At 42.0% G+C, this 20,129-nt stretch overlaps 4 protein-coding genes across 32 annotated transcripts in view; 2 read left to right on the forward strand and 2 right to left on the reverse strand.

Moving 5' to 3' along the window:
* LOC105686373 (G protein-coupled receptor kinase 1) overlaps window positions 1-7,900 on the reverse strand; it is a 20,596-nt gene extending 12,696 nt beyond the window's left edge. For 3 of the 4 annotated variants that reach the window (XM_012401104.3, XM_012401103.3, XM_012401101.3), the window contains exons 1-2: window positions 7,760-7,900; window positions 6,041-7,585 (exon numbers count right to left, since the gene is read on the reverse strand). In XM_012401104.3, coding sequence (XP_012256527.1) covers window positions 6,041-6,153 — 113 coding nt within the window. In that variant the 5' untranslated portion in view covers window positions 6,154-7,585; window positions 7,760-7,900. The remainder of the gene's footprint in view (window positions 1-6,040; window positions 7,586-7,759) is intronic. The other variant, XM_012401102.3, reaches the window with a different exon arrangement.
* LOC105686398 (HEAT repeat-containing protein 6) lies at window positions 7,582-12,131 on the forward strand. Its single transcript, XM_012401154.3, has 12 exons — window positions 7,582-8,005; window positions 8,104-8,352; window positions 8,416-8,649; window positions 8,741-9,572; window positions 9,659-9,951; window positions 10,024-10,365; window positions 10,434-10,681; window positions 10,758-10,977; window positions 11,076-11,153; window positions 11,230-11,436; window positions 11,534-11,650; window positions 11,716-12,131. Exons 1-12 carry the CDS (start codon window positions 7,832-7,834, stop codon window positions 11,887-11,889), a joined length of 3,168 nt encoding a protein of 1,055 aa, XP_012256577.2. The 5' UTR covers window positions 7,582-7,831; the 3' UTR covers window positions 11,890-12,131.
* LOC105686399 (PRKR-interacting protein 1 homolog) lies at window positions 9,289-18,715 on the reverse strand. 11 transcript variants are annotated; one of them, XM_048652400.1, is made up of 7 exons: window positions 18,463-18,703; window positions 18,147-18,225; window positions 17,099-17,196; window positions 12,848-14,800; window positions 12,592-12,771; window positions 12,117-12,507; window positions 9,289-9,427 (listed from the first exon to the last, which is right to left on the reverse strand). In XM_048652400.1, the coding sequence occupies exons 4-6, from the start codon at window positions 12,950-12,952 to the stop codon at window positions 12,127-12,129; spliced, it is 666 nt and encodes a 221-aa protein (XP_048508357.1). In that variant the 5' UTR covers window positions 12,953-14,800; window positions 17,099-17,196; window positions 18,147-18,225; window positions 18,463-18,703; the 3' UTR covers window positions 9,289-9,427; window positions 12,117-12,126. The 11 variants fall into 11 exon arrangements, with proteins under 11 accessions (XP_048508357.1, XP_048508358.1, XP_048508365.1 ...); XM_048652401.1 differs by lacking the exon at window positions 9,289-9,427 and adding an exon at window positions 10,109-10,247 and having other exon boundaries at window positions 18,463-18,706; XM_048652408.1 differs by lacking the exon at window positions 9,289-9,427 and having other exon boundaries at window positions 11,964-12,507; window positions 14,717-14,800; window positions 18,463-18,715.
* A 239-nt stretch (window positions 18,716-18,954) lies between these two features.
* The window catches only part of LOC105686400 (protein alan shepard), a 36,223-nt gene continuing 35,048 nt past the window's right edge, over window positions 18,955-20,129 (forward strand). For 8 of the 16 annotated variants that reach the window (XM_048652383.1, XM_048652390.1, XM_048652391.1 and 5 more), the window contains exon 1: window positions 18,956-19,493. The gene's annotated coding sequence lies outside the window, so the exon portion shown is untranslated. Of the gene's footprint in view, window positions 19,494-20,129 lie in introns of all 16 variants that reach the window. The other 8 variants (XM_048652386.1, XM_048652385.1, XM_048652394.1 and 5 more) reach the window with 4 other exon arrangements.

Consider the following 20,129-nt stretch of genomic DNA (forward strand, 5'->3'; position numbering starts at 1 on the left):
TTTTCTCCCTTCTTCTTTTTCTTCTTCTTCTTCTTCTTCTTCTTCTTCTTCTTCTTCTTCTTCTTCTTCGTCTTCTTCTTCATCTTCTTCTCTTTTTGTTTCAACGATATTCCGTCCCCTTCGCGTCCCGAGGCAACGGGGGATGCGTTCTCGATGGACGAACGAATGTGGATGGCATGGAATAAGGGAAGGGCGGGGAGCACTGCTCTCGAAGATGACCTCGGAAATCAACGACCCGCTTTTCTCGACCTAGCCGTTGCGCTTTACCAACAAAGTCAGACGAAAGAAGGGACCCAGCCGTATCACCGGCTGGCTCTTATACGCTCATTTTTTATCATACAGATCCGCGTTAGGGGTACACATTAGGGTGGGTTGAAAAAATTTTTATTTGCTCTAGAAGAACCAAAATAAAATTCGATTTTTTAGCAAAAAATAAATCATTTTTTTCATTGGGTTTAATATGCTTTTCTGACGTATTTTGACCTCAGGAATTCGAATCTGAAAGAAAAATTGACCTATCTCTAAAATTGACCGAGTTATCACCAATTTTCAGCTTTTTGGGGTCAAAAATAAAAAATTGATTTTTTGGTCTATCTTAATGTAATTTGAGCTCAGGAATCCAAATCTGGAAGAGAAATTGATCTATCTTCAAAAATGACCGAGCTATCCCCATTTTTTCGCATTTTTTGGTACAAATTCGAGGATATCTCGAAGGGAAAAAATCGTAGCTCAATTTGGACAACGGATTCGTGTTCCTGAGGTCAAAATACATAAGAAAAAGGCCATACGATCAATTTTAAAAAATAAAAATTTTTGGTCAAATTTTGAGATTTTTCCAAGGGGTACCCCTTACGATTTTTTCAAATTTTGGCCAAAAATTTTTATTTTTTAAAATTGACCGTATGGCACTTTTCTTACGTATTTTGACCTCAGGAATACGAATCCGTTGTCCAAATTGAGCTACGATTTTTTCCCTTCGAGATATCCTCAAATTTATGCCAAAAAATGCGATAATTCGGCAATAACTCGGTCATTTTTGAAGATAGATCAATTTTTCTTTCGGATTCGGTTTCCTGAGCTCAAATTACATTAAGATAGATTAAAAAATAAATTTTTTATTTTTGACCCCAAAAAGCTGAAAATTGGCGATAACTCGGCCAATTTTAGAGATAGGTCAATTTTCCTTTTAGATTCGGATTCCTGAGGTCAAAATACGTCAGAAAAGCATATTAAACCTTATGAAAAAAATGATTTATCTTTTGCTCAAAAATCGAATTTTATTTTGGTTCTTCAAGAGCAATCCCACATATAATCAACTCAGGAATCCACATCTAAAAGCCAAAATCATCTACTCATGCAATCGAGCGAGTAATCGTCAATTATCCGCTGTTGGGAGCAGAAAAATTAAGACATATCGATTGGTTTTAGTCGTAGACCCATTTTGATTCGTCGCAATCCATGCATGCGTCGAAATATTCGAATTTCTCGGTCTACGAGGGAGCCCGAGCTTTGCTGGAGTCTGGTAGCCGAGGGCGCGCGGTTTGTTGTGGGGCGTCACCTCTGCTCAGCCCCGAAGGTGACGTATCACAACAAAGCGCTACGCTGCTGGATATTTTCTATGATTTTCGACCAAAGAAGAAAATGTTATCGCTGGAAGTACCCCACTTGATTAATTATTCATTCAAAAAACGAGTGGGCTACCTCAAAGTATCAAGTAAAAAATGTTTTCCACATTTGAAAAATTTTCTTTTTTCATAAGGTACAAATTCTGCCCCCATGCTAAGTAAATAAAAAAAAAAAATTCTTCCAACCCACCCTAGTATACATATATATTTACGTATTTGGGTAATTCTTTTCCTTCCACTACATCACCCCGCTTATTTCAATTGGCGTATTTCTCATCCCAACTGCACCCCGCTGGCGCCCCGAGCTCGCCCCTTCTTCCTTCTTTCGCTGCGATGACGCGCGGCTATTAAATTACGATGACGTTTATTTTATCTCCAACATTAACCAGTTATCAAAATTCACCGCGATCCATGCAACGAGTATGAGGTACACGCGAGGCGCCATTTCCTTTTTTCTCCTCTTCCGGTGTTTTCTCATCGTCGATCGGAGGGTGGGGAAGACCTCGGTCTCGTCGAATGTGGGGAAATGGTAAACTTGTCGCCTTTAAACTTCACCTTGTAACCCTTTTTTAGAACGATCGTATACACGCCCGCAGCGATGGAGTAAAAATTTTGAACGAGTGCCAATATTTTGGCGGGACCACAGAGTTTTATGTAAGGTTCCGCGCACGCTATAGAACCGTAAGCGCGCGTACTCGTTCCGGTATAATTAAAAATTGAAAATTGAAAATTGAAAATTGAAAATTGCATACATTATTTTCAAAGTTTGAAGCCGTGCAGTTGGAATACAAACGTCCGCGATATCGTCTGATTTATTTCCAGACCATCGCATGATTACCGTTTAAAAATTTTGCCGATTTTTACACGCTGCACAAATTTACATCCCCCGCGCGATCCCCGGTGGCGATATCCGATCTGCACCGCGAAAGGGGGGGGTACAGAGAAATTTCGGAGGTTTCGATCGCCCCGTGTTGTACGGGGTGGTTGTAATATCGCGAGCGAATAATCGCTACGGTTACAACGTTGGTCAGAGAAATTCTATTCCGGTAGCGTATTCTGCCCCGGACATTGAGTAAATTACAACCAATTAACGTCGCGGTTTATAGTAAACCCTATAGAGCCAATAATTTCACGTTTCGAAATATCGTTGCACCGCTGGCGCGGGTGAGATCGAGCGCCCGAAACCAGAAATTGATTTTCGACGGCACACAGCCGAGTAAAAGATTCGGACAAAAATTAATCGTTCGATTGTGCAAACGTGCGCGTTTGATGCATCCAATTTAAAAATCACCTCGTATACGTATATCACGTTTATTTGATCTGTACGCACACTCGACATGCGAACAAAAGGGAGGTCGACGTCCCAATCAAAGTACGTATAAACTCCCCGACGAATCTGAGAGTTTTCGATTTCGATTTCCCTTTTCTTTTTTTTTTTTTTTTAGCTTGCCGTTAAAACGCGCTGCTGACCATACGGGTATGCTATAGGGTATTTATACGACAGTCGAAGTCGAGCAACTAGGGTGGATAGCGAAACCCAAAAGAAACTAAAAAAAAAAAAGAAAAAAAAACTTATCCAGCTGCTGAGCTTGCTGTAAGCTTTGGGGAAAGACTCCTTCTTTACGCACAGCGTAGGCTTCCGGGTGATAATTAAGGCCGACTATGTTTACATGGGTAGAAAAAAAAAAAAAGAAAAAAAATAAAGAAAAGAAAAGAAAAAAAATAAAGAAAAGAAAAGAAAAAAAATAACGCGGATATACACGTATATGCGTATAGGTATGTTTTCGAGATTCTAAATATATATCGTAAAAGCCCGCGATAGCGGGATATCTTCGATCGCATTAAGGTGTATACGTAGTCGGTGGCGTGAAATAATACTTGCTTTAGCCAGCGTTTGAATTCAAATATTTCGAAGACGTTTGCGATTTTTCGATAATTTTCAAGGAGTTGAAATAAAGAGGAGGAGAAGGAAAGAAGCCGAGATGTATTTTATTTTGGAGGCAAATTCGTGAATCGCGACTGTGATTTTTTTCGGGGCGTGAGAAAGAATCGGATGGCGTCGCATCAGTTTCATTGTTGTACAACGTAACGTGCGCTGTAATGGATGTTCGATAACGGCGTGAAATCTGGTTTATACCGTGATATTGGTAAATGACTAGGAACGCGGTAAATTATGTACGCATACGTATAACCGGACAACTTTATCGTGCGAAAGGCTGATTTGCGCAAATTGATCATCGTTGGAGCCGGAGAGCACGTCGACGCTGATTATCAGTTTTTCAGGCCTCGTTTCGCTTCCCCGTATACATGTATATCCGATAAGCGATATTTTCGCAATGCGTTCTTCGCACGACAATCGGTGAAAAAATACTTTCGAGAAATTCCTTCCGAACGACCGACGAATCAAACGATTCGCGATCCCTCGTCGCGTATTCGACGGTATATCTATATGGAGGGTGGAGGTATAATTGATATAGCTTTAATCCATTTTTTCGTTTTTACGCTAAAATTTCATTCGATACTCCGTAAAAAGCGCGGTAGAATCGAATGTCGGGTACGTACAGTTGCCCGTATACCACCTATCGCAGTTTATGAGATCGTGTCTGCGAAATAAATGCTAGTTTTTTGTTCGAATGTACGGGCGATAGTTGTCCTTGAACTGTTGCCAAAATGGATTCTCCAAATCCCCGTGGATCGCAACTTTGTTAAAAGATGGAAAATTGTAGCGTAAAACTAAAAAAAAATAAAAGATAAGATAAAGCAAAGTTAAGAAAAATATAACGACGATTCATTCGTGAGATTTTTTTTTTTTTTTTCTTTTTGAAGCAACCCGCACCTACGTTCGATGAATTTTTCATTTTTCTGCATTCTTATCTTTTTCCAAAAGTTGGCCAATAATATTTTCGAATGGTATGAAAATAAATCAGAAAACAAAGAGAGATGGAGAGAAAGGGAACCCCACTCATGGTGCGTACGCAGTCGGTAAATTACGTGAAAAATCTCACGGTAAAATCTACGCCAAAAAAAAAAAAAAACAAATATATACACATATATCGGATAAGGTAAAAAATATGTACACCAATTATTATACCTCTATAATCTAAATAGGATGTGGTCCCGATATGGCGATAAATAAAAAAATTTATGGTACATGTGGCTTAGATGGATCAACCTTGAATGAACGTAGATAAAGTTGTAATGCTTGAATAAATTTGAAATTTTAAAAGGAAGCAAAACAAAAAAAAAAAAAAAGGAGATAGAAAAAAAAAATCAAGTAAAATAAAACGATAGAAAGTGATCGATTTTACACCCGCGAGATTTAAACATGGATGTAACATAAACTTGCCATCAGCATCTGGTAGAGAAAAAATATATTATGCATATATACGTACATATATTTGTGGCTGTACATAAATATTTGTATAAATATATATGTATATACCTATATTGTATGTATAATGCGTGCATGCATAAATAACGAATTCGATTTTCGCCTCGAATAATGAATAGAACAATGGATTTAAATGGGTGTTGTTACGTGCTGGAGTGCCAAATTCTCTTTCTAAGCATTGAACGTAAAAGATGCAAGCCACTAAACCGTCGGTTCGAAATGATATTAAAAAAAGAAAAAGACATTTTTTTTTTGCTGTAGAATACAGAACACGAATGGTGAATGAAATCTGTGACAAATTGTTCCGGTTTTTTCTTTGCCCCTACTTTATTCTAACTCTTCGCTTTATTTCTCGTCAATCGTCATCTCTTATTTCGTACTTCTTTTGAACCGTTTGGTTTTCGCCTATCATTTATGTGCTCGTCGCGTCGTCGATCAAGAGGGCGATAATAAAAGGGAAAAGTTGGCTATAAACGAGAAACGGCACACATCGCGTGTCAAATAATAATCTTAATACTCGTCGATAGATGAAAAAGAAATATATATATATAATTTCCAAATTATATGTACTATTAGCTCGTCAAAGCACCCCGAAAGTGCTTACACACGACACGCATGATTTTCCCTCCTCGGCGTTATTATTATTTTTTTTTTTCAACGCCTAGCTGTCATGTCTGTTTGTAAACAATACCGTTGTTCTTTTGACGGAAGGTTTTTTTTACTCATTAAACCCCTCGTCGATTCATTCGTGGCATAAAGAGGGCGAGGGAGGGCGAAAAAACTCTTTGACTTTGCTCAAGGGATTAGAATTAGAGATGATAAAATAGGGGGAGGGGTGGGGGGTGGGGGCAAGAGGAAGGACCAACTCCAAGGAGGATAGGAAGATACGGGAAGTGGAAGCGGTAAGGACCCACGGATGAGAAAAAAGTCGATATATATAACCTGCTGAGAAACGGGGTTAATAGGGTGTAACGGGAATAACGGGAATAACGGGAAGAAGTCATAGATGAAGAAAGCATTGTACCTAGGATCCGGAAGTACGATTTTCTTGCTCGCTCTTGCAGCGGGGGTGCATTTACTCTTTTCCATAGCCATCAGGTAGCTAACGTCGGCGAGTACCGCCTCGAGGTCCGCCATGTTGCTGGATCGTCGGTGTTTTCTCCTCTCCTACACCACTGTACCGTTCGGACGTCCCCCCGAACAGGAGTTCGACGAACACACCGCCGACGATGAAACGCGCGCGGCACACAACCAACACTCACAGGAGGAACACACACAGAGGCGCGCGCTCCTATCGCACCGTCGACACCACCGACGACCAAGGCGACGTCAACGTAGACTACGACGACAACAACACCGAAAACAACACAACCGCTACCACCCTCGTCACTGGCCCCGCACTAATGCTTCTGTGTATCCAGTATTCGGGGAGGAAACCCCCTGAATCGAATAGGAAAACGATATTTATCCAAACCGTAGTTAGTTTCGCTGAAACATATTCGTCGAAATACTATTATCACTGGCACGATAACGACATCCCTATTAATACCGGATGAACGACCGATCGGGAATGCCCGATTTCACGTATTTTTATTTTCACTTACACTTTCCTCGGATCGTTCCCTTCTCACGCTCTCGCTGTATTGATATTGTTATTGCAGTAGCTCCTCTGTCGCTTCTTTTTTTATCTAGTTTTGTTCCTGTATCTTGTGCCTTTTTTTCCCATCTAGTTTTGTGACTGGAACGGGTCTGTCCGGGACGTGGTGCGATTCTCGGGTCCTCGGGGAACGGGCATGAATGAGATAGGCAGAGTTCAGAAGCGAGAATCTTTCCGAGGTGTCCCCCGACAGCCCTTCTGCAACCGGGTTAACCAACGGCTACGCGACTACCAACACCTTCCTCATCGTCTTTTTCGTCATCCCGTTCACTGATTTTTCTTTTTCACACTTGCAAAAGTAGCGACTGGCGAGCCTCGGCACGGTGCACGATTATCGGGGGGGCTTATCCTCTAGGTCCTATAACGACGGCGACGACGTTATCATCGTGAAAATTTCACACTCGCGGTGCTCGAGACCTCCCGACGAAGACAAGGCGACCCGGTTTTAATCTCAGCACTCGATATATTGTTTTAATATTAATGCGAGGTGACTATTTTCTGCTTCACCGAATCCCCTGTTTTTGGGCTATATTTCACTGACAGTCAGCGGCCAGTTCCAGCCACCAACTTCGACGTAACTCTGCCCTCGCTATCCTCCGCGACAGCCTGCCCCCTGATTGGCCGATTGGATTACCTCGGTTTACCACTCTCTCGCTACCATGACACTCGTCGTCTCTGCCATCGGCGCGCCGGGGAAAAAGTCAACGAATACCGAGCACAAACTGAGAACGAGGCACCTGACCATCGAGTCGTCAGCCGACTGCTGGGGCAAGCATCGCCAAAACGAACGACTTCGAGTCGAAAGAAGAACTACCTTCTCCACCTAGCGGCACAAATTTTTAACTGCGTCGCATTCTCTTTTTTCTTCTTCTCCTACCCCTCACTGTTTGAGAACGTTCGGTCGGTAACAATCTGCAACAATAAATGTCACTATTTATCCGTCCAACTTTAGGGTTGCGAATCACGGGGGTGACAGGTGTCAACAAAAATAAGATTTCGGATTACGGTTGTGATAGTAGTTGGCTCAGCGGATGACCGATGTTTCGATCTGCGAAAAGTATGTTAAGAAAAAGTTTATGGACTCACATTTTAGAAATGTATTGTCCACATCGGTCGTCATCTCCTTTTTAGGATATAATAATTTGCGTAACATTTACAATGGGGCCTTCCCAAGATCAGTTAACCTCGGACGTTACCGTTAAATTCTTGATCCTCACGAAAAATTTGTTGTCCGCTACCCAGGGCAGAAGTTGTGATAAAGGATTGATCAATTCTTACCTCAATGATATAAATGTTTTGGATTATAAGAGCACAATTTCCTTTGACAGTAACGTAAGTCCAGTCACTCTACCGGCTCCCTTCCACATAGTATTTCACATGCTTGACTTCCTTCCGATCTAAAGATTTTTTCAATTACCAATTCATTCCAGGCGACGTCACTTCTAGTGAATCAATTATGCTCTGTTGTACGTACGTCAGAGTTAGAGCTTGTGAAAAGCACAAGCCAATTCTTAGTCAATTTGGTTCGGTGCGGGCAAAGATTTCATGGGAGAACATTTGTCGCATGCAAAAGTTGGATCCTGGAGTGTCTTGAGTTTGCAGATGAAACAGCCTACGAAGATCTCCTCCTCGCTCTACAGAGTCTATTGCGCACTGGACCATTCGATATAATTAATCAAGTGAGTTTATTGAATTTGTTATACTTTCAATCAGGTAGGTTGTTACCGGAATATTGTTTTTAGGACCTGAGGAAGCTGATTGGAAATGGTGGAGTGCTTCTCAAGTTTGTTCCCATTACCAATGAGTGGACGGAAACCCAGTACCTTGCTATATGTTGTCTGGAAGCTATCCTCACCAACAAAGAAACAAACTCGGCTAAAGTATTGCCAGAATTTCCTCCGATCCTCCGAAACATTGCCCTTGATATGATTTCCTTGGTATCATACGACAGTCAGAATAAACAATATTACAACAAGGTAACAAATAACGGAAAATATCATTCATTTATAGAGTCTCAAAGGTAACTGAATCTATTTTTACTTGCTGATGTGTCTTATTTTTTTCTAGATTGTAGGATCGTGCCTGCGTGTTTTACGCCATATCGTCAATGACAAAAGCATTACAAATAGCACTGATCAACTTGGTAAAATTCTTGGAGTAGTTCAGAGTTGTATGCTCCATGGGGTCAAGGGTTACCCACCCATGCAGGCTCAGCATTTACGACCAGCTGCCATGAACCTCCCTGAGGCAATGCATTCCGCACCCAAGGGAAAATATTTAAGATTTCACAAATCCAAGTCCAGACGGCACCAGCCAAAAAAGGATACGTCAGACACATCGGGAAACAGTATTCCCCAAAGCAAGGTGTATGGTAACAATTATCTCAGCGATTCTGATACCTCTGATACAGAGGCAGCAGCGAATCCAACGCAGATTGAGTCAAAAGTTCGCCTCGAAGCTCTTCAGCTGTTGAATTCCATTGTTCAGAACACACCCAGCCGCGACATATTCGGCTATTGGCCTCAGTTGGTTGCCAGTGGTTCTCGAGCAGATGCCCGGGTGCTCACGAGAGTCATTTTAAAAGAGCCCGTGTCCAAAGTACGGCAAATTGCCTTAACCACTCTCACCGAGTTGCTTGTAGGAGCTAAGCTATTTTTGATGCACGCCGAAGATGTAGAAAGATCTTCTTTCCTCACATTTTTTGGCACCGTCGGTGCCATGATCCGAGAACTGCATTCTTCGCTCTCACTACTCCTGAGCACAGAAAGAAATATCGCAGTTTTAACACATGCTTTGAAATGTTCCGCAGCCTTGGCACAAGGCACGCCCTACAGTCGGCTGAAGCCGGGCCTGGCCACCAAGTTGATTAGGAATTGCAGACTGCAAATTTATAACAAAGGTAAGCCTAGAAATATTGAATAACATATTTATATAAATGCTTCATGTCACTGCAGTCAATTTAATTACAAGTAAATTCCTTCCTAGGTCCTACAGTAAGAGTAGCTGCTTTGTCAGTCTTTGAAGCACTTGCTACGTCAGATCCAACAACCCCTGAGATACTAAATATATTCCTGAAGCAATCCAGATCTGATACAGACACAGAGCTATCACAGTTCAATACAAGTGCCACTAGCGACAATGGGACAGAAAATGAAGTAGAGTTCCAAGATATTGAGGATGAGGCCGATTACGAAGCTGAGTATACTTGTGACGAGAACTTACAGGAGAAAGAAATAAGCTCGTTGCTTTACGCATGTTTGAAAAACGTGTCTAGCGAAGTGAGTTTCCAGATTTTATATTCAGGTTTGCGACAAAACTAATGAATTGCTGAAAAATCGTACTTGTTCTAGGCTGTCAATGCTCCTGTTCGATTAGGGTCTGTGAAGTTGATTGGTGCACTGGCCTTTCATGCTGAAAGGGTTGTGTTTCCTCATCTTGATATTGTGACATCCGCACTAATCGCTGTAGCATTTCAATCCGACGTATTACTTGCACTGCACGCAGGCCGTGTCATCGAAACAATAGCTGGCTGCCTGGCAAAGTCTACATCGAGTAATGCGAATGATCAGATGTTCTGGAACATAGTATTCGACCCTGTTACCAAACTTGCTCAGAATTCACAGACCACTTTGAGAGAAGTCGCTTGCGATTGTCTGGGAAACATCGGCTCTAATACTTTGTCACTGCTACCTGTAAGCGCCGTGTTCATTTTCGTGACCTCACTTTATACCTCTCGAAACTCTTCATTTCCTAATTACAGAGAGAACGCAGTATAATGATAATCACAACATTATTCGGAGCTGCTCGAGACGAGGAAAGTGCTGTGAGGGCAGCTGCTCTCAGGGCGCTAGGTATGCTCGTGGAATTGCCGTCTATAGAGGATGACGTAGGGTTCCTCATGGACTTGGTTGACGTTGTCTGTTGTGCCTTGAATGACCAGAACCTTGGAGTCAGAGTGAAAGCGGCTTGGACAGCAGCGAATCTCTGTGATTGTTTAGTGAGGCAAGAGTGAGTAGATCATTTATCTGGTAAATATCATTTGTAAAGACATACGAATACAAGCAATATCTCTCACCCTTTGCAGGGAGAATGAAAAATCTGAACCGATTCCAATAGAAGATGTATTGATGCGTCTTTACGTGGCCAGTGTAAAAGCTTCGAAAGATCATGACAAAGTGAAATGCAACGCTGTCAGAGCTGTGGGCAGTACTCTTTACTTGTGCCCTGAAAAAGAAATCTTGAAAGATACTTCACAGGGATTAGATGCGCTCGTAAACTGCGCGATTACAGGAAATGATATGAAGGTATGTCACATGATCATGAAAGTGCAGATGCATTTTGAATGAAAAGTCTGAGTAAGCGACTGAAAATATTCTGCCATTATTAATTCGTGTTTCTGCAGGTGCGGTGGAATTCCTGTCGTGCTTTAGGTTTTGTTCTCAGTCATGATCCAGACCGAATTCTTCCTTTGTCATGGAGGGTGAGTGGTAAAATTTGTTAAACCAAAATTTATCATGATTTTTAGACACGATAAATCGGTATAATTTTCCTCACAGGACCAAGTATTTCCAGCTCTCAGTAGCCTGATTTGTCTGAGTCCTAACTTCAAGGTTCGCACTAACGCCGCATGGGCACTTTCGGCCTGTCAATCATATGGAAAACATATCTTGCCGCTTTGGAAAAGTATTGTGTCAGCATTAGAGAACTCTCAGCATGTGCCGAGTTATGTCGAATACTCTCATCGAGACGCTCTCATTCAACAGGTTGGTAATGGTTATTTGTAATACCAAAAATCAAGGCGAGATTTACCATCGTTGCGGAATTAATTGATGAGATTGTATTTGAACTCACTTTTACCAGCTTTGTCTCACACTGAGTCATCTAGCTGTTCATACCACAGCTGCAGAGTTACCTGCGCTATGGGAAGAGATCAGAGACCATATTGAAGATACATCAGTCCAAATGAAACAATTTCAGGTATATCCTCAAATTCATGTACATCACTGATAAAAATTATGAACCAAGTTTCAATCATTCCACAGGAACGTGTCCTGCCTGAGAAAGCAGGGGATCTAATCAAGGCCAAGGAGCAAATGATCAGACATGCTCAAACTGCCCCAACTTCCCACGAGAGACATATTGCTAACGCATTGATGCAAATATTCGAACGAGCGGACTGCTACGATAATTTTGATGTCAGTTCTATAATAAATTGATCAAAAAGTTGACCCTGATCCTCCAGTAGTGAATTTTGCCATTATAACAATAGAAGAGCCAGACAATGGAGAAATTTTATGTACATACGGATTTTATTGTGCAACACAACCAATACCCTCACTCAGCCATAACTCAGAATTTCGAAGAATAATTCAGTCCAGGCTTTAGATGTTGAATCGAGAATAGTTTGTGAATAATTCATGTAATGTATAAAAATAAAACTTACACATTCATCATCATGTATTGCTGCTCTTGACATCATTCTCACTATCCTCATTGCTGTTGTTCTGGGGTTCATCTGTGCTTGAATTTTTTTTGGACTCACTACCGTTGTTGCTGTTGTTACCTACAGTGGTATCAGTGCTGAGCGAATTATGAGCCTCTGCTGGTTCGTCACTTTTTAATTCAGTGTTTTCCTCGGCATCCTTCTCCTCATCTGAAGTATCGGTGCAATCACTCCGACTGTTTTCAGATTTGATTTGCTTTGACTTTTTATTTTGTTGTTGCTTTTGCTTCTGTTTTCTCTTCAATCTTTTGGCTCGTTTTTTCGCTGTTGCTTGATCTGCTGCTTGTTTATTTTCCTCCAACTTTCTGTGGTATTCTTCGTCTAATAGTTCCTGAAATCGTAACACCGTTCTTAAGCATGTATTTTGAGAGGGAAAGAGAGAAAAAAATAAATTATTTCATTGAATTCAACCAACCTTCTTTCCTTTCTCTTTGATGAATTTCTGTCTTGAATATTCCTTGCGGCGCAGATGTCTGTAGACGTGAAATTCTCCGCTCCCTGCACCTGCGCTACTTCCCATTACATTCCGAACAAATTCTGGTACCGTAGGGGTGTTTTTGGATTTCGGTCTTTCGGGTAACAGAATTGGTTTATCCTAAGCAAGAGAAAATAAATTGGATCTACAAAACCGAATTCCAAAAATTCAGTAACGGAAATATTAATTATCTTACAGGATTTTTCATCAGCTTCATGAGCTTTAATCTCTGCAAATCAACTGCCGATTTTGCTACGATCGGTTTTTCGGTTTCTTTATCAGCCGATTTTTTGTCAGCCATTTCTTCTATCTTATTTTAAACTTTGAAATAAAAATAGTTTACTAATCCAATGGGTCGTATTTCTTATTTATCGCTGTAATAACGAAGATTATAATCACTGAACTTATTCCCCCTTATGACACCGCAGGGTACCGTAAGATTTTTGGGTTAGGTTTGCCAATTCCAGCCAAGATGTGTCGATGTTTGAAATCATGTTGAAATCGTAAACACTACGCGAGATGCCGCCACAATTGAAACCGCTGACCGACCTCGCGGGGTCATCGATTCCTGAAGGTAGTGTCACCTGACGATGATTTTCTCCTCTACTTTCGCCGCAAAGCCGGCCGGCGCGGCTCGGAAGAATAAAAAATTATGATCCCGTATCCTTGAACAAGGTCAACCCTTAATCGATAATGATTAACCGGATTGATACGCTTTTGAAAAACTTACAAAAGGTTTCAATCCTTTTGCACCTGTTCAAGGTACTTTGCCTCTCGTCTTCTCGCCGCAAGAATAACAGCAGCATTGTAAAATATTCTAGTTCTACCTGTGTCAGGAGGATCATGGAATTAGTAGGGATCTTAATTCAACATTATTATTAGACTTTTGATAAATGTGGGGCATGTGCATCGCGGAATTAGATTTGGGACGTTAGACTACGGTACAGTCGTGGCGCATAACTCATCATGGTTATGTATATTGCATCATTTTGGCCGCGGGTGGGTTTCGGTTGTTGCCTTCGCCGCATGAAGCCTGCGAACCGGGTGATGCGGTCGAGAAAAGCTCCTCATCAACTCTTCTCACCGTGGAGAAAATCGATAACAGCCCTCCTCCTTTCTCCGCCTTTTTCCTCAATAATTTTCTGCCGTATTATTAGGAAACAGAAGCTACAATTATCTACCGTAAGAATTGATGATAGTCGGTGAAACAAAAAAAGACAAATCAAAATAAATATTTAACAATTTCCAAAGACTCTTTAACACGCATGTCTTGCTACCCCACAGGTACTATAATTTCAATGATATGAGTGCGGAAGACACCAATTCCTAGATCCTCCTATCATTATGATAACTTCACGATTCGCAAACGCTACAATCTCATGTAAGTCTCACGTTATCCGTACAGAGGAGAATGAATAAGAAAAACCGACCGATCATACGAATCTGATATCACAATGATAATAATAATGATGCCCGCATCGCGATACGAGGGGTATCTCAGAATCGGAATAGAAGCGCCGTGTTCAGCCTCTCTCACGATTCACAAAAATTCGAAGACATAATGGAAGACGAAATACTAGATTGAGGATTTCCAGATCAAGGGGTTGCCCGGGGGCATCGAAGCGATAGATATACATAGGTATACATCAGGCACGTGCCACGGGGTAACGAGGGGTACAAGATGGCGGGGAGAGACGAGAGAGAAAGATAGAAAGAGATAGAGGCAAAAAGGGGAAGCGGAGAGAAAGTAGAGAGGAGAGGAGAGAGAGCCTGCAGACAGCAGTAGCGCGGTGCAGGGGTGGTTGCCCTCGTCTGCGCTTTGTGCGAATTGCTCGCTCAATAACGTGTTCTCGCCCTCTTCCCCTACTCTATACCAGCAGGAGCAGCAGCAGCAGTAGCAGCAGCAGCAGCAGCTATATCAACCCACCGTGGCACCATCACCAAGGGCCGTTGCCCCAAAAGGCCTCTGCTCCCTCCAGAAAGGTCAATCATTGCCCTTAACATGCTCACAGTGCACCGCGCATTCACGTACTTTCAGTACCGTCGAAAAAAATTCGCAACGCACCAGCCAAAGACTTTTCAGTTCGAGTAGTCTGGAAGTCATCGAACTGTAATTCCATTCCCGATCGAATCCTCCTGATTATGCGTCCTGGAAACGAGGGAAAAAAATCGTTAATTACCATTCGATGATCGAACACGTGAGAGGGTGCCAATCGTTGAGCCATTCTTTTTCTACCTTCGAATCCCTCTTACAATTTGAAGAAAAGAGATTAGTTTTTTTTTTTTTTGCCCAGTTTTCGATTCAAAGTAAACGTTACACGTGAGTCCGGGCTGTACCTATAACTATGCCTGCGGTTTTTCTACATTATGCGGTGCAGGCTGCAGCACACGGTGAAGGATTTTCCCCTAACATTATCTGAAACGCGGGGGATGGCGGATCAATAAATATAGTATATTCTTTTGTTTTCTGCATTCTAGAATAATACGTTCGAATGCGTATCCGCCTCGAATATATCGATCCCCGTAGCTCCTCCCCATTAAATTGTGCCTCCGCTGGTTTAATCGCCACCTATAAACCAGTCTCGCATATATGAATGGTAGGTAGGTAGGTATACAGCTGTACACCATCTATAGCGTAATATTTAAATAGAAAAAGAAAATATCAAAGAAATGAAGGATACTTTGAAAATATGCCGTTGCAATTCATGCGTTACCTCTAATCCGTGTCTAATTATATGAGTCGTTTATAACAGTCCAGATGTACGTACCCATACCTATACCTATACCTATACACAACGTTTTATGTACCTGCAGTGGCTCTCTAAGAATTATTATACCACGAGCGCGGTGAAAAATAAAACCCAAGATAAAAGGAATAAGAAAAAAAAAAACATACAAAAAACTTACAGACCCTCGTTTGACCCGCAACCATTAACTGCATTAAATTACTGTGTATGATGGCCTACTGCTTTCGCGAATAACTATACATACATATGTATTTTCGTAGGTGTATGCACAGGTATGACTATCCATATACTACAGGGTATACTTGCTGCAGTTGTGAAGTATGCAATCTCATCGAAATCGGTAGATATTTTGTGATATATCGGTTAATATCAAAACCAAGGGGGAAAAAGAAAAAAAACCAAAAAAAAAAACAATGATTGATGCAGCTGAGAGTTTTTACTGATTTTTTTTTTTCCCGTTTTTCTTTTCCCGTTGGCAGGTGTACGGTGTACGCGTGTATTCGCGTACTTTATAAGTCGATTTTCCGGAGATCCGATGAGAGGAGGAGATTCGCTGATGCTGCAACCGGTTATAGTGGAACCACGAGATTCGCCACAAGGTCGTGATGTTGGATTATAATATCATTGACGGCGTCTAGGCGACGGATACATACATATTGTACGCACATAATAATATTAGGTACATGCTCGTGGATCTCGTGTATATGCACCGAAACTCTGTATCGAAGTATTTTTTGTTTTTTTTTCAGACGTTTAAGATTCTTCACCGCGAACCTCACGACCCACACGTGTAACTTCAGACACCATTATTCGATTATATCCTGCGTGCAACGCGACGATATCGCGATATTCACCTATAAAATGTAACGAATTCGATTCTGCACGCTTCGATGACGGGGAAAAATTATGATAAATAACAGTCCGGTATACGGTGCAACAACAAAGACGATATCGTGTAATTCGTCGCGCGATTTCTTCTCGAGCGCGGGTTTCGCATAAAACTCGTGCGGCATTATCCCGATGATCGATGTTGTGGACGGTTTATTTTTCTTTTTCTCTCCTCTTTTCGCAAGACTTCGATCGGACTCTCGAGCGAAATTTTCTCGCGAGTCGAAATGCGACCGTCGATGGGATCGGATGGGATTTATTTGTTCGGTTGTTCGTCGTTCTCGCGCTAATTTGTCGCTCCTTCGCGAAACTCTCTCTCTCCTCATGGGTAGAATTATGCGTGACGAGATATGTGCGAGGAAATTTAATAATAGGCGTTGATCTTAAGACACGCGTGTCTATTTATACAAAAGATGGTGAGCCGCAGGGCGATCGACCTCGCGGCCTTGACTCATTGCTCTGACCCGCCCGATACTGGAACATTATTATTTTATCGGATGCTGGAAAATAAACTAGGTATTCCAGGGTGCTTCCGCTGCCTTTTTTTGCCTCGAAAAATTCACCCGGTTATCCCGGTCCGACGAACGAAATCCGATCCGACGGTGTGCGGACTTTGTCGTACGACTTTTTTTTTACTCTTTACATGAAAATTACAAATAACAAAAAGAGAAATATATACCTACTCTCGGAACACAGGTATACATGTATGTAGTACACGGTGTGAGCGTAGCACGCGTCCAGGGACACACGCTATTTAGTCATTACAGACATCATCTCGTGTTTGATCAGCTGAACCGTTTTGTTTTTCTTACCTTTTTAAATTTATAGTAACAACACACGTAGTCGAGTTCCCTCAACAATCTCCTCTCCCTCTCCCTCTCCTCTGACCCCTTCCAGTCACGGCGCAAAACTGTGTATCAGAAACATCGAGTATTATTAGATTACCGCGTTGATTAAGACTTCCGGTAAAATGTACGTATGAGAGAGAGAGAGAGAAAAAACAAAATAAAATAAAGAGAAATAAATAACAATTAAAAATTACCGGTGCGACACGCAGACGTTTTCGACCTGCGATATCGCATTTTACACGCATGGTCAAGATCGGAGTAACGTCCGTATATCGGTATACACGTACACGTGTTAATTTATTCATTTTTTTCTTCATCAAATAAAATGTATCACAAACGAACCGCATGAGAATTTCATTTACTAACCATTCCCGATGTTTCATCCAACGTTGTTCAATGACTTTTGACAATTTTTTTACCATTGAATCTGGCATCAGGAATAATCCACGTGAGGTATCGTCCGCGTATATTTTATGCGTTCACGCCTACGTGTACGGCGCGACGCGTCGTGTCGTCTTCCCGATCGTATTGGATCGCCGCACGCTACAGCCTCGGATATCATGGCTACATTTTTCGTTCGTTTGTGTGCCGATGAAAAGAGAAAGAAAAATAATCGCTCACCGCCGCAGCAGCGACCGCTGAAAACCTCGACCCTGACCTTGTCCATGGTCAGGCGGAGAGTGAAATACGCGAAGATACATCATCGGTCAAAACAAAATAAGCGACTTTCTTGTATCCCTACCCACACCGTAAACACGAGCGAACTACTATGCGATTATAGAAAGACAGGTGGAATCGTGCGTCTCCATCGTGCCCGTAGTGTTGTCAATGCTGTTCTAATACATGAGTGTTCGTTACTCGTACGTACCGTATGTTTATGCTTATCGTTACAGTTATGGCTATTCCATGGCTTTGACCAGGTGGATGAAAATAATACGCGTGTGTCGCACACCTTTGAAATCCATGGTGTATACGCCCACGTAAAATGGCATATGTTACGCGTTATACACACCCATACGTAGTCGTGGATTTATCCGGCGCTGTCGGCTCGGTATCTCGATTTTATCACGGGTCCGCTGCGTTCAAGTTTGCTGCAGAGAAAAAAAAAACAAAAATATTCCACCTTGATTAACCATTGCACAGTCGCAAAGCAGCGAATATTACTGTACGGTATACATACATACGTACGTTATACGTTGTTGAAAATAAAAAAAGGGGAAGATCTCCCTTCCGAGTATCCGAAAATTTTTCAAAAAATCATCATCAATCGGCGTACCCCTCGTAGCCCCCTGCCCTCCCCCCCCTGATATGGAATCATATTTTTTTACCTACGTCGCACGAGGTTGAGCGGCGGTAACGACCGACGTGGGACTCCGTGGTCCAAAGCAGAAAGGGTGTCGCGAGGAGAAGAGAAGAGAAGGCAGCAGCAGCGTCAGGGGTTGGTGACCAAAGGTCGTCGTCGGTGGATGGTTATGCGGGGGTGGTTGACTGTTCCCCCCCCCCCGTACGCCGACTCGTGTTCAGCCACCCCGAGGCCCGTTCCTCGTTCCCCACCATCGAAACGCAACGTCGCACCGTAGGATGGCGGCAGGCAACAGGATAGGCCGAGGGTTATAACGTGAAATGGAAAAGTCGAAAGAGTCACGCGGGGTGGGGCTGAGGGGGTGGGGATTCGTTGAGCTGTGAGCGGGTGTCTTGTGGCTATGGGTGGCGGAGTGAAGAAACAGGTGCGGCCGCCGGAGCCCCACCGTACGGAACGGTGGCGCCTCTCTCGGTTGTTAACTTCAGTTTCGGGCAAGATGGGCGAACTTCGCCGGGCAGTAGCTTAGACTCTACCTACAAGACAACACACACCTAAATGTTTCCTAACAAGAAGTAATTGTAAATTATTTAATAAGATCTTAATATCTATTTTTGTAACATGCTGTATTAAAAAGAAAGACAAACAAACGACAGAAAAAAAATTTAACCATCAACAACAACAAAAAAGGAAGTAGAAAAACGCAAAGCAAAGAGAAAAAGATTAATTAGACGAAAGAAGAAAGAATTTAAATAGATAAAACAAACGAACTAATGATAGATTTAAAAAGAGAAATAGTGTTGTGTGGATTCGTACGATTGTATAAAACTAAAGAAGACGAAGAATAAATTAAATAATTAATTAAAAAAGAAAAAAAAAAAAAAACAGATAGAACGAGAAGGAATTAATATCTGTAATAGGGTGAAAATAGAAAAAAAAAGTAAAAGAAGAATCAAGAGGAGAACGCGATAAATAATTTCAGTAGAAAAACGAACAAGGAATATCGAAGAATACGATTATAAAGAAGAAAAGAAAGAGAGATAGTTCTGTTGATTAAAGGTAGGTGCAGCAGTCGGTCTCGGTTACCCTTTCGGGGTCGTGTGAGTCCTTCTTTTCGCGTAGGTGCGAGACGTTTTTAAACTAGTGTGCTTCGTTCGGTCGTCGCGACGTGTCTACTAGTATCTTTTCTATATTCCCGTTTTTCATTTTCTCGTTTTATCCCTAAGTTTTTTGTGTGTGTGTGCGTGTGTGTGTTGCGTGCGTGCGTGTGCGTTGCGTGTTTGTCGCGAGGACGTGCCGCCCTCCCTATGTCTCCTCTGTGTTAATAGTGAAGTGCATAGCCGACACACCCTCTTGACACTCTACATCCGTTTCACGTCGGTTCTCTATTTTCCATTTCTCCTATTCGCACTATCATTTCTCCGTTTCTGTTATTCCTCCCCGACTAAAATTCGATACACATACGTAACTGCATTACACGGTACATGTAGTATAAGTACCATCGGAATCTCTCCCGACTATATATACGCCTCTCTTTCTCTCTCTCTCTTTCTCGCTCGCTCTCTCTCTCTCTCTCTCCCTCACGAGCGAAACTTGGGACGGACGGAACTTTAGCCAGATCTTCTCATACGATCTTTCTTCTCTCTTTTATTTCTACTTTGCCACCGAAATTTCTCTCCCGATTGTTTTATTTAT

Source organism: Athalia rosae, chromosome 3 (genome assembly GCF_917208135.1).
Source record: "Athalia rosae chromosome 3, iyAthRosa1.1, whole genome shotgun sequence".
NCBI classification, from domain to species: Eukaryota; Metazoa; Arthropoda; class Insecta; order Hymenoptera; family Athaliidae; genus Athalia; species Athalia rosae.

What these genes read in the sequence shown, in the direction of transcription:
- LOC105686398 (XM_012401154.3), top strand. Translation starts at nt 7,832, where the DNA reads ATGGGGCCTTCCCAAGATCAGTTAACCTCGGACGTTACCGTTAAATTC. An exon ending in CAATTTCCTTTGACAGTAAC is followed by an intron (nt 8,006 to 8,103) that starts GTAAGTCCAGTC and finishes AATTCATTCCAG; the next exon opens with GCGACGTCACTTCTAGTGAA. An exon ending in TGAAAAACGTGTCTAGCGAA is followed by an intron (nt 9,952 to 10,023) that starts GTGAGTTTCCAG and finishes TACTTGTTCTAG; the next exon opens with GCTGTCAATGCTCCTGTTCG.
- LOC105686399 (XM_048652400.1), bottom strand. Translation starts at nt 12,952, where the DNA reads ATGGCTGACAAAAAATCGGCTGATAAAGAAACCGAAAAACCGATCGTA. An exon ending in TGAAGCTGATGAAAAATCCT is followed by an intron (nt 12,772 to 12,847) that starts GTAAGATAATTA and finishes TCTCTTGCTTAG; the next exon opens with GATAAACCAATTCTGTTACC. An exon ending in TCAAAGAGAAAGGAAAGAAG is followed by an intron (nt 12,508 to 12,591) that starts GTTGGTTGAATT and finishes TTACGATTTCAG; the next exon opens with GAACTATTAGACGAAGAATA.